Source organism: Lates calcarifer, linkage group LG5 (genome assembly GCF_001640805.2).
Source record: "Lates calcarifer isolate ASB-BC8 linkage group LG5, TLL_Latcal_v3, whole genome shotgun sequence".
NCBI lineage: Eukaryota > Metazoa > Chordata > Actinopteri > Centropomidae > Lates > Lates calcarifer.
This window is the reverse complement of record NC_066837.1, coordinates 12259458-12272998: the sequence shown is the minus strand read 5'-3', so window position 1 is coordinate 12272998 and position 13541 is coordinate 12259458. Positions and strand designations below refer to the sequence as shown.

General features: G+C 40.8%; 1 protein-coding gene across 1 annotated transcript in view; it reads left to right on the top strand.

Moving 5' to 3' along the window:
• gstcd (glutathione S-transferase, C-terminal domain containing) overlaps positions 1-13334 on the top strand; it is a 48706-nt gene extending 35372 nt beyond the window's left edge. The window contains 5 exon segments of the mRNA XM_051070590.1: positions 3719-3778; positions 3780-3853; positions 6367-6397; positions 8913-8982; positions 10985-13334. Coding sequence (XP_050926547.1) covers positions 3719-3778; positions 3780-3853; positions 6367-6397; positions 8913-8982; positions 10985-11178 — 429 coding nt within the window. The 3' untranslated portion in view covers positions 11179-13334.
• Positions 13335-13541: the final 207 nt, after the last annotated feature.

The following is a 13541-nucleotide window of genomic DNA, read 5'->3' as shown; positions in this document are numbered from 1 at the left end:
CACACATTTTTTATACCTACATCTCTGCCAAGACTGCAGTTGTGCCTGTTTGCGTTTGTTAAGCTTAAAGCCCCGGCTCAGTAAATGTGTTTAATTCTGCACAGCTACCTGCGACAACAGAATAAATATTTTACTAGCTTTCAAACGCCATGCTTAATGAGGCTAAAACAAACTAAAATTCAGCTTTGAGATTCTCCAACTGCGTAGTCGCAACCCTCGCTGGTCCTATTTAAAACACCCACCTTCATCTACAGAGCTCTTGACTTCTCGAACAGATAATTACTATCAATTTAGAGCAAATAGGTGCTTAACTGTGGTTGTTTATAGGCTGTTTGACTCTGGCTGTGTCACACAAAAACAAGTCTTTGTGATTCCAAAAAAAAAAAATCCTCTTACTCTCCATAGACTAAATTCCTGTTCCCACACATGCATCCGTTTGCTTTCCCACAGAATCTCTGCTATCATCACTCTTGATCGCTGTCATTATTTATGTGTCTCAGGTCAGCGTCTTCCCCCAAACACGTTGGGGAGATCCATCTTCCAGACGGGTGTCATAGCCCAGTTTCAGAAAAGCCAGCTGTTCTACTAGCCTCACTTTAACTCTCTCTGGGAAAAATGGGAACATATATATGTACCTGCTGTAATTAGAAATAGCTATTGTTCCAGCGTCGTCACTCCACTGAGACCCGTTCCACTTGGCAAGAAACAAACAGCACAGATTACTCTTCTCTACAGTACAGTATGTGGGTGTGTATGCGCGCACACAGATTTTTATTTCCTCATGAATGTTAACACTTACATTTGAAACAGGTGCTTGTGTTTGTCCTTCTCTGCACTGCCTGAGATTCGTACCTCAACATTTACGCAACCTCAGCTGTTGCTGAGCTTTTTCCTGCGTGATACAGATATTTCTACCTGAAGGAGCTGCCTGTCACACTGATTTTATTCCTGTTATGTATTATACATGGTCCCTTTTTTAGTCACGGTCATTTAATCAGGCTAATTAAGCCGCGGTGTCCCTATTCTTAGTCAGTGTCTGCTTTTCCTGTCTGTAGTTGCCTGGCCCAGGTATTAGACTGGTATCAGAACCAGCCTGTACCTAAAATAAATGTTTTTAATTTTTAGCATTTCTCCCGACATTGAGCCGACAGACCTCAGAGGCAAGAGGTGTTGTGGAGCTTGAAGTTGATTTGGATTTTATTGGATCCTGGTCCGTTATTGGTTCTGCTTGGGGCTCAGATTTTTTGCAATTGATTCTTTCAGTTGACTTCTTTATGTTGTGTGAAGTGTACTTTATGGTATTGCCTTAAGGCTTATGTAAAAATGGGTATTGATCAATTCCATTAAGGCTTTATCAGGTGTAATTCCAATACTGGTTTAAGGAGCCCAGTGTTTGTTTCTTGTCTTGGTTCTTTTTTTTTAAAGACTTCAAGACTGAGTCTGTTTATCTGTAAAATGCAGCATTGCATCCACCTTTGAAATGAAAACAATGCTTTGATTCTTTGTAATCACATTTATTCAAGTCTGTTCCACACAAACACAAAGTTAAGCTCACATACTGTATTATAGATACAAAACAGGACAGCTCAATAAGTTGAGGTTCTGCTGACATAAAGTTTTTTCCAGATGATGTGTGTTTTTCTTTTATTGTCAGGTAATATTAGGTTTCATGTAACAAAATCAGCACAAAAAAAACTGAAGTTTAAAAACTCCAACGCTGTGAAGAAAGGCCATCAAACCTTTGCATCACTCTCCTCTGTTGTAGACGAGTGTGATGTTGATTAAGTTGAGTATTACTGAGCTCTACTGCAGGAACTTGTTCTGTCGAGGCCCACATACAACAGCAGTGGGATGTAATTACTTGAATAAGAGTGAATAATGAAGCCTCATCATTTCTGTGATGTGATTATTGAGAGAGAGAGAGATACAGATTGAAGCAGCTTTTCTGCCTCCCAAAAGGCAAATTAATATAAAAACACAGTTTTTTAAAAGCCCTTGGTCCTGGTTGTTGCATATTAATTTATGATTATATATATCAGTCGAACTATGTTTGTGAAGAGGTAAAACTTAGCAGGTCATGTAAGAAATACCACACTTTATATTTGTAAAACTGCTTTAAATCAGCCTGGCATACATGTATACATTTTTATTTAGTAACACACAGAACACAGTGGGCTGAGGCAGTGCTTTATCACTGCAGCTTAAAACAGACAAAAATAGTCTCAACAAGGATGCAGTCTACATTAAGAATAGGGAATGTATAATTAGTTATCACAACATATCAGAACGAGTTTTATTTGAGTTGTGTGCATTTCATTTGTTTGAGAGGCTTTGTGTTTGTGTTAAATCAAGGCCAAAGGTTATAAAATGTAATTAGGATTTACCACAGCATGACTAATGTACAACATTAAGTAGCTGGGTAAGAGTGATGGTGTAACTTTGTTAATTATTTTTTGCTTTAGATGTGGGGGATGTAACATCATGCAATCTTTGATAGCAGCTCCTCCTCCTAATCAGCAGTCTGAGACACGCTGCTGAAAGAATATAAGACTTTTCCCTGATGCCGATGAATAAATGTGGGAGAGAAAATTAGGTGTCAAATAGATGCAAGGCCATGCAGGTAATTGATGCTAATTCTCCAATTTTCACTTCCTGGTTATTCTTTCATGTGCAAACTCACCTCGTGTAACTTCATATTTAAATAAATGCACCTTTCCCGAGGAGGAATAAATTATTCTCTGCTGACGAACATTCACAGACCAAACACATCATATTTCCATGCCGAGCTCTTCACGCTGATGAGAGGGCTTATTTACAAGTACAAGACTGTGAAATAACACATGAGAAAGTTTGTAGAGTTTCAGTTTACACCTTTGGTTTCTTGTGTAGTCAGTGAACTGAAGGATTGGAGAGCTTATTTACTTCTGAGACATGTACCCCCCTCCAGACATTTCAGTGACTTTATTACTGGAGTTTCAGAGTGTCTGTATCTTCCCTAATCTTTGGAGCTGCAGTCTTGGCTTAACCCTGTCCTTGTCCCAGATCTGAACTTCTGCTCTGTGGCACTGCTGTCAAGGCAACATGCAGTGGATTCAGACTCATGGACGCCAAGATGACAACTTCTTGGAAGCGGAGAATAGAAGTTTGTGGTGGCTACTTGAGTTGGATGGGGGTTAATTTCAGGGAGACTGAGTAGCTATTGTCACATCAGACTGTTGATAATGCATTTTATTTGGATCATTAACAAAGAATCTATTTAGCGAATGTACGCTTGAGAGGAAATCATCTATTTTACCACTGTACTTTGGATATTAAACTTATTGCCTTTGAAGAGTCATAATGTATTTTTGCAGATGGACTTGAGGAGAGAGATGGCTGGAATACAGACAGGCTATAATATTGGGTTTTTGAGTCCCTGTCTGCCGTCCAATATATAAGCACACCATTACTAATGCATAGCTAGGTGTTCATCACCACGCACAGTTTACCCACTCAATGGGAATTCGTGCCTCTGCTCCTAAAGCACTAATACATTTTGTTTGCTCTAACTCCCCAAGTCTGCACCTCTGAGAGCATAGATGTATTTAATAGCAGCAGCCATTATGAAGTAATCAATGAGATTGAGTGCATGTTCTCAAGTGCTCTGAGTTTTGGTCTCTCTGTCAGACAAAGAGGGTTTTGGTGAAAGTAAGAAGATATTGTCTTTGTTTCACATCAGGTGGCCCTCCACGCGTGTGGAGTTGCAACAGACATGGTGATGGAGCACTGCATCCAGGCAGGGAGCCGCCTTTGTCATCAGTCCCTGTTGCTACGGCTTCATCCAGAATGCAGTCAAGTTCACCTTCCCCAAGAGGTTTGTACCTGCACGCCGTGCCTCAGTCTGCTGTCACCTCTCTAGGTTTCTGCCTTTTAAAATAATGTTTCTGACCCTGTTGTTTTCTTGTTAGCTCCCTGCTTGTGTCGGTGCCTCTCCCCTCTCCTGATTTTTTCAGTTTCTCTTAAGTGCTCTCGCTCTCAATCATTCCCATTTTCTCTCTTACACGTACACACAATCTATATCTCTTGTTGCTGCTTTTTGTCCACCACCTGTCTTCTCTTATCATCACCACTGACAGTATGAGGCAGCAGCGTCGCGTCACCCTCACAACAGGGTCCACCCCTCACCTTTTTAATCTCAGCCCTGTTCTATCAGCAGCACAGAATAGGTTTCTCTATGCAGCGGCTGTCATGGATATTACAGAGTGACAGCAAAACCCAGTTGAAGGCACAGACGAGAAATGCTGCTTTTATTGGACATACATTATCACACATATTATTATGGAGAATGAGGCACTTCATTTTCTTTCCTGGTGATAAAGTAAGCTACAATACGATACTGTTTGAACAGAGATGGGAGAAACAAACAACAGCATACAGGGAAAAGTGGAAAGAGAGGCTGGTGTTGATCCTGTTGCTATAGCAGCACTCTGTTGACTAATGGTACTGTAATGGCTTAAGAACCATAATAAGGTAGTATGTCGCTAAAACAACTTTGGGAAACTGAGGACAACAAAGCAAAGCTGTTGTGTAGGATTGCTGTTGTAGCAACTGAGAGACTGTGATTACAAGCAAGATAAAGTGGAGATATGTGTTGTAGTTTTTGGGATGATTATAGCTTTGGTTTTGGCATAAAGACCGACTGGACCAAGTTGGGCCAGTTCTTTTCCAGTTTGGGCCTTTGTGTGATAACATCTTATAGTGTGTGGTGATTAAAGATTCAACCAGTTTTCTTTCAGGCTCAGGTTTTATTGGCTGTTTTAACACATAGAATAAAATAACTGAAATAGCAACCAAACAGCACATTGGTCCTATTTGCCTGAGTGAAAATTATTTTACAATTTACTGATCAGGTTTCAGTGCAGAATCACTCAGATGTCACTCAACTTAAGTTGAATCACCTCTGGCTCTCTCTGCGCACTCCTTCTTTTCTTCATCTCTCTGTTTTGGAACAGAAATGTGTGACAAATTGCGTTCTTTCAGAGGTTGCAGCTCTGATCACAGACTGCCAGAGTGGCAGCGACTCTGCGGTATTAACATCAGGGCACTGTGGGGGCCTCGCCATCTGTTGCAGGATTCCATGTTCTTCATGTCTCTGAAGATTGCTCTGTATGTCTCTGGCTGTATGTTTGGAGCTCAGACACCTCCATGATGGTATTGTGTAATGGATAAGTCTAAACATCTAAGGTACCTAAAACTTTTGCACAGCTCCATATATAGGAATTATACCATAGCTCCACATGCCTCGACCAGAGTGCAATGACCCAGTGAAATATGAAAGTGCTTTTTCATACCACACACATCAACACCCAGAAAGCATAGAAGCCAGAGGAGAGTCAGACAAATGTGGCGTTGCACACCACCTGTGCTATCTGCCAGTGAAATAGAAATAATAAGCCATTTATAAGTCGCACTCTGCATCATCATACTGTAATTAGCAGCTGCATATGTCCATTAAAGTGGATGCATGTCTGTGAGAAATGTATATGATGGTGAAAATGAATGACATAGTGTTTATAAGAGCCATAAGCCAGCAGAACAGGAGCGGCATGCTGAGAACAGGAGTGGGATACCATCAGCCGCCTGTCAACCTCAGTGTTACTGTCACTGTAACGAATGTTTAGGTTCGTTTCACCACATCTAATAACCCAGGATGAAGTGTAGATAACGTCGATATGGTCTCCAGGACTTTCAGCTGTTGACTGTTACCATGTCTCAGGTGTTTCGGGATATTTTGCGTGTCCACACAGCTGACACTAAAATTATGCCTTGGGGAGGACTCTCAGTGTGTAGTATAAATATTTAGGAGTTTTCACATACTTAGTTCCTCCCTTCCTCACTTTTGCTAACTTGACACTTCACCCCTCCCGACTCCTCATAAAATATTAAAGAATGACAAAAAAAAAAAGGACTCTGCAGCTGTAATGGACAAGAAGAAGCTGTGTTTCTGCAGGGCACTATGTGTGAGGGGCCAACGCACCTGACTGTGTCAATCTTCATCTCGCTACGTTCAGTGTTTTTTCCCCTCAGGTCATGTTCCAGGTACTCATGTGGATATTCTGCAGGTGTAGACATTCCAGGCGGTTCGCAGGTTTTTATGAGCTGTGAAACTAAACTGCCCATTTCATTAAATCCTTAACAGTTTGAGTTAAACATAGGACTTCTCTCCATGTGACCTGACTTGCTTCTGAAACCCCTGACCCTCCTCATGTTGATTTTTAATTAGCTTTAACAATGATCTGACTGAGTTTTAACCACCACAAACTAACTCACTGCATTTTAAATGTCAGAATGTCTTATGTTTTTCCTCTGTTCTTTTTTCTTTTACAGCAAAAGGTTCCAAGAAACTCTGACTTCTAAGGTATGTTTTTAAAAGTGATTAAGTCCCTCTATTGCATTTATTATTCATTCGCACTGAGGCAAAGTATCAAGTACAGAATACTGAATTACATCCACTCAGTTTTCACAAGGATTGTTTTTAATATTCAGTTAACTGAACGACGCCTTTGTGGGTTATGACTTGGTTTAAAACATCATATTCATTAGAGTCATGTGCTCTGTTACAACACAATGAGACAGGGTTTTCTTCTCACTAATTGCATCTTCGTTGAGATGCTGCTGCATTAACAGAAGTATAAATGACTCCCAAGCATTTAGTTACAAAGTTAAAGCTTCACATGTCTGGACCAGAGTGTAGTGACCCAGTGAAAGGTGAACGTGCTTACCCATACCACAATTGTCAACACCCAGCAAACACAGCAGCCAGACAGGATTCAGACAAATGTGAAACAAGTTGACAAGCAGACACACACCTGGAATGGGTTGCACCAGCTATTTGTTAAATATTATTAAGTTTGTTAAGTCCTCTCTAAATTCTTAGCTGTTAGCTGGTTTCAAACGAGTGATTTGCTGAACCATGTTGCACCATTGAAACTTAGCTAGTGAAGATTTTGGAAGTAAATGAGTGACATGTAAATGTGTCGCTTGGAAACATAAGTAGGACAACTACAGTGTGTAAACTGTAACATCACAATTGTAACATAACCTGTAAAAATATAAAACATATTCAACATTTATCTCTCTAGCAAGCCAACATTGGTGCTGGAATTTGGTTCATATAGCCGTGTAACAGTGTGTGTTACATAGCTATGTGTAATTTATTTATTAACAACTAATCTCTGTGTAAGAACTAGTTTGTGCGGTGGAGCCTATTTTATTTTGGTGATGCATCAAAATCTTAATCTACAGTCATATTGTAAATATTCTAAGTCTGACCTGATGAAGAGTTGATGCAATGGATTCATTTTGTAATTTGGAATAAGACAAAAAATCTAAAAACATTAAATAGTTGACATGACTTTATTTTGCTTTGAGTAAGGTTTTCTATGAGATTGCTCTCCTTGCTTTTATTTTTTATATTTATTTTATTTCTTTTATGGGACAGTGAAATAAAATTAATGTGATCTCTGGGCTCATCACTGTCTTGGGAGCAAAGATTCCCAAGGCAGTTACAAGAGGGAGGCGCACACCCTCCAGTCTTCAATCCCTTATCGCTCAGCACAGACACAGCACTGTGCTCTGGGAGGGCCCAACCCATGATGATGTATGGGACCTGTCAGTGCCCCTGGGGAGAATCTGTGCAAAAGTTGCTGTAGGTCCTAGCCATAGCAACCTCGGGAGTTGACATGTCACAACATCGGACCACCTCTAACTTCTTTTCTTTGGTGCACAAGACGAAACACATTCTTACAGACAGGGCTTGAGAGCCGCAAAAGATTCTGTATTATTTACAACCTACAGTTGTAGTGTTTTTTGATACTGAGTTGTGATGTTTCTACTGTTTGTCCAAAAGCCCAGAGAGGAAAAGAAATCACAACTGCCATATCTTCTGTTTGGAAATACAAAGCTAAACATGTCGCCACACAGCAGGAAAAATCTATACTCTATTTAAACCAGCAGACACATTATCTGCCACTTTAGACCTGAGCTCTAAATCTCCCCTGCCTCCCACTATGGTTTTGATTTCAACAACCATGTTTGGTATTTGCCATTCATTTGGACTCAGCATACAGAACCCCACTGTTTCCTGTGTCTCTGCTCCCAACTCCCAGCTGGCACACAGATATCGAAGCTGCACAGCATTGTTTTTCAGCAGAAGTTGTCCTTCCTGAACTACAGAAGTTTAACAGAATGACAGCACATTGACAAATGGTGTATCGCTGGAATAAACGGCTAATGGTGTGAGATATTGGTGCTCAGCTCTAACTTTAAGCACCTGCTCCGTGGCCTTGCATTCAGCGTCGACCCGGCGGAGTGAGGAGCAGAATCAATTAAAGTAGAGGCAGGTTAGAGATGACTAACCGCTCTCCTGAGTCACTTGTTCCATGAACCATAGCGAGGAGAAAAACAGGACAGAAAAACTGGATAGAAATAAATAACCAGGGTTCACCTGACCTTTCTGAAAAGTATGCTAGGATGTTCTTATGAAAGGAATGTTGTTGACATAAAGCTTACCATATGAATGAAGTCTTTCAATATTTCCACAGAGTCTTAACAAACTGTAAACTGGTCTACAAATGATGGACACGATGCACAGAACTCAGTCCAGTCCATCAGTGTTCCTCAGTCCAGTGACAGAGACTGAAACAAACAAGAGTCTACAGCCATGTTGAAATCCTGCTCACAGTGACTGTGCTAGTGTTACCTCGAATTCTTGCGAAGGGATCGTCTAATGGTCCAATGAGAACTCTCCGCCTCCATCCAGCCATGGCTGTAAGCAGGATGAGAAGGCGTAGAAAACCAAAATGTGTTAGGGTTAGCGTGAATAAACTGCTGTAATAAATAGCCCCTGTACTTATTGTCTGTCCTTATTTCAGGAGCACATGATCCTCTGCCGCTTTGCAGACCAAACTGCTGTCCAGCTCCCTCCTGAGAGGCGACTCATAGGTACCATCTTCGATCTTCTCCTTCTACACCGCTGCTCACCCACTGTTCCTTTAATATGTCTGACATCAGAAATGGATACTACTGTATTGATTTTGTTGTTAGGAAGCCTTAAACAGTTACCTCAGTGCATGTTGATGTTTCCTGAGATTTTTACCCTGTGACCTGAACCCACTTCTCTATTTTTCCAAAGGTCTAGACGCCTGAGAAGTGTGAAAAACGTTAATACAGGGTTAATGCAGGGATTTCAACAGTGTGACATAACAGCTGCACTGAACAGCTGCCAGATCAGTTTTGTCAGATTCAGAGGGAAGTGTTTTGTCAGGCTGAAAGCTCCAGGCCTGTGCTGAAGCTTCACTCTAGGACTCTCTTCACCCTGATAGCTCTCCAGCTTATCAAAGCCTCCCTCTGAATCTGAGGAGGCTCCCTGATGCCTCGTCACTCTGAAGCCCTTTCATATGTACCTGACATCACCTGTCACAGCGGTCTCTGCTCTGTATCAGTTAACAGGGCTCAACCTCTCCCACTAACATTTTCTAACCATGTTTGATCTCATTTCTCTCTAGAGCCTGCCAGTGTGACTGTGACCGTCAAGTCAGCCTGGCAGACCACAGCTCGCGCTCACTGTGTCTGCCACCTGCTACCTAGCTGCTAAACTGCGTGATACACATGAAGTCTTTGTTAAAAGGAAATCCTTAGAGACAACTGTGATAATCAGTGTCAAGGTTGTTGATGAATAAGTGGTTTCTGTAGGATATATGTGAATGCTAGGAACATACAGGAAAGGACAAATTAACAGGAAGACCTGGCGATATGTGAAACAGTACAGTACTACCATAGTAAATGCTGCTGATTTAGAGTCTGACTGGTATGTTAATCTGATATTGGCTGTGGTTTATCAACATAAGCAGCACACACAGATGGGTGAAAAAAATTTATAATAATAATAAAAAAAAAAAACAAGCCTGCCAACACAAGCTGCCAAAACAGCCTCTGTGCTCCTTGGTGTACACTTCCCAAATCTCTGTAACTCTGCTGGAGACAAAATCTCCCAGAGGTGTTCAGTTGTGTTAATACCTTATGTCCGTGGGGGCAAGAGGATAATATTTATGTCATTTTCACACTCATCCAGTGAACACTCGTGCCTTGCGGTGAGGACATTGTCTTGAAGAGACGACACACATCAGGGTAGTAGCGCTTCATTGCAGTCACTCAGATCTTTTGCCTGCTGGTCTGAGACATGTCACATAGCATGACAGGAAGTAAATGTTTAATTGAATCACAGAGTATACATGTATACATGTATGGCAGCAGACCTAGCAAATGTTTCACTGGTTCCTTTTAATACATAACCCATCTGTGTCTGGCAGATATGCAGAAACAAACTGCAGTACATTAGGATTCTATACACTGCATTTTGTGTGAATTTATAATTACTTTGGATCATTTAAATTAGATTAGATTTTTTGTTGTATGTTCTATAATACTGACAGTTACTCTCAAATTTAACAACAGAGTTTATTGTTAAAGTGTAAAATAACCTGTCAGATAATAGCAAAATGTGGTTAATCCTTACCAAAAAATACATGTCAAAAGCTCAAAATTAGATAGAGCTGAAATAATAAGTAGATTAACTGATTCACTGATCAACAGAAAAGTAATTGGCAGCTATTATGATCAGTTACAACAATTATATTTCCTTACACTAGTATTTCTCTGTGTGAGGATTCGCTGGTTTTCTTTGTTCATTGTGAATTGAATATATTTAGTTTTTGATATTTGACATTTAGAGATGTCACCTTGCACTCTGGAAAACATCATGGTCATTTTTTGTTATTGTTAGTAATTAATCAGTTAATTAAGAAAATTTTGGACATGTTCATTGTTATGTTCATTATTTTGTTTCTATGCTTAAGTAAAAAATAAGCTGTTACAAGAGATTGACACCAGGGTTTTTTAGTTTTGTTTCGATAAAAAGTTCTGTTTTCGTTTCTGACCACTGCAGGTAAACAGTGTATGGGCCTGGTGGACTTGGACCGGTCGTGGGCAGCAGAGACTCATGGGTACTCGGTGCGGGTGATGACTATGGAGCCTGAAAGCTGTTCACCAAAGAACAACATGCTGGTGGGACAGCCCCCGCAGAGGCAGAGTGGACTGGAAGTCAGTGCCGGCCAACTGGAAGAACCGGTGCATAATTAAGACTGCAAGCAGCGGTGCACAGCGGAACATCTTCGGCGTGGTCAGGGTTTGATAAAGTACCCAGTCTCGGGGCTGTGTCACGACTGTGCTGAGAACACAACTATTCTGTATCCAACCTCAACATTTTCTTTTAATTTATTTTTTACAAACTCTTTTTTAACAAGTGCCCTCGGATAAAAATTTCTATCAGCCTGAAGGTGAAAGCAACAGTGCTGTGATTTTTGACTTGATAAACACATAAAAAGAGTTCTCTCTGAGAAATAATCTTCGAGAACGCCGGGCGCTTAGCTGTTGTAAAAGATCTCAAGCTTCTCACCAACTGCTATGCTATGCTTGTGACTTTGCCTAAACTGTGTGATCAAGCTGTCAGCGTAAACAGTAGCAGCAGGAATTACACACCCACATTGCGAATTAAGTACACCATACTTCCACATGCTGTTTTCACGAATAGCCTGTGTATGGCCTACTGTGATAGAACTCAGCAGTCAGCTCCCTCTGTTGCCAGGTATTAAAAGAAGAAACAGGAATTCAGTGCCAGGAACTCATCTGCACTTGAAGATGAGATGGGGAATTATCATTATCTACCTTTCCTCTGTGTGTGTGTGTGTGTGTGTGTGTGTGTTTGTTTGTGTGGTACAGGAAGAGAGAAACCGGATTTAAACTGATATCGCATCAGGTAAAATACAGCATTTGTCAAGGTTCTACAAAGAAACTGATTATTCCTCATAAAGAATGGATGTGAATGTGCTATGCATCCCTGTAATACGTTCAGCCCCAATGAATATTTTATGATGCTGGCGAAAAGGTCAGTGCGCTTGATTAGATGCACGGCGTTCAGAGCCTGGTAGCTAAAAAAAAAAAAAAATCACACAATATACTCCGTATTTCCAATCCTGTACACTGTAGACACACAAGAGCCCCTTAAGCTTTCATTCTCACAGGTGAAGCAGGTCATCTGTTTCCCTGAAAAATCCTTCGCTATCACCTTTGACAGTGTATTGCAGCTGCTTGAGAAATCTGAGGAGGTAGCCGGAGAAGCAGTTTTCCTGCTCGCGCCGAAAGGGATAGACGAAAGAGGTGCAGGGCTTTTCCAGTGTCGAGCTCATCTGAATTCAGTCAGCAGAGTCAATCACTCCCGAGGTGAATGGCCACAGACACGGCTCCTTCCAAGGACTGGAATTATTTCAAAAGGAGACGTCTGACTCCCTGTTCATGCTTGTGGCTCTGCACAAGTGCACATTACAGAAATGCATATAAAGCATAAAGGAGGAGTGAGAGAGAGTAGGTGGCACTACCTAAAGCTTGTATGAGAGAGAATATTGAGGTGTGAAGGGTTTTGACTCAACCCAAACACCCGGGCAGAGAAGGTGACAAGATTCTTTGTTTTGGACACGAGTGAGATTTTTCTATGGAAATGCAGTGTTTCCTTACTAATAGTCAGCTTCATAGTCAGTGATACACTGTGCCAAAAGCTTTTTTATTGTTTAATTAACTGATTGGACTTCAATGCAAAAGTTAGCAACATGTGAACGGAACCTGAATCAAATGACTTGAAATTTCTTGGAGCAAAAGGACCCTGCAACATGATGCATGCAATGAGTGGTTTTAATGTTTACACTGATAATCACTGTTGAAATAATCCTGGCTTTATCATATAGAACCTTTCCTTATTAAACTTATTAAACTCTCTTCACCATTGGTGGAAGTTTTGGAAAGCAGCTCTGAACTCAGCAGTGTGGCAGGAAATAATGGAGCTTTCATTGTTTTATTAACTTCAGTTATTACTTGTGATTAAAATTCTGCTCGTCTTGGTGTTTTAGCCAACAGTTTTCCATTTCATTACGCTGGCAGAGTTTATAGCCGTTTGTCTGCAACAGCTCATTGCTGCGTATTTGGGGTCCCTCCCCACCGATATGAATTTTCCCTCTCGACAATCGTGACCTTGTTTATGTGCTCCGAGTTACTAAAACAGGCACTGATGTAAAGTACAAGCCGAGATGAAATGGCTCTGTGTTGCCCTTTCCATTATCTCAAATGTCATGCTTGCTCTTTTATAAGTCCCATTTAACGTGCATTATCAACAATAAAACTTGTTTGACTATTTTTTTCAAATAAACAATATTGAGCATAATTACAGGAGTCTAGAATAACAGCAATTATTATGCATACATTTCCTCTTTGGTTGCCTGCAGCAGGTCCCAGCTGCTGTTGTTTTGCACACCCTAATAATGTTGTAATCTGTTCCCTGATGTTCCTCAACAAGACTTATCACATCAGATGTCACCTTCATATAACCCCAGTCTAGGATTTCCCTGTGTGTATTCTATTATTTGCTCTTATTTTCTACTTTTCTCTTCTGTAGT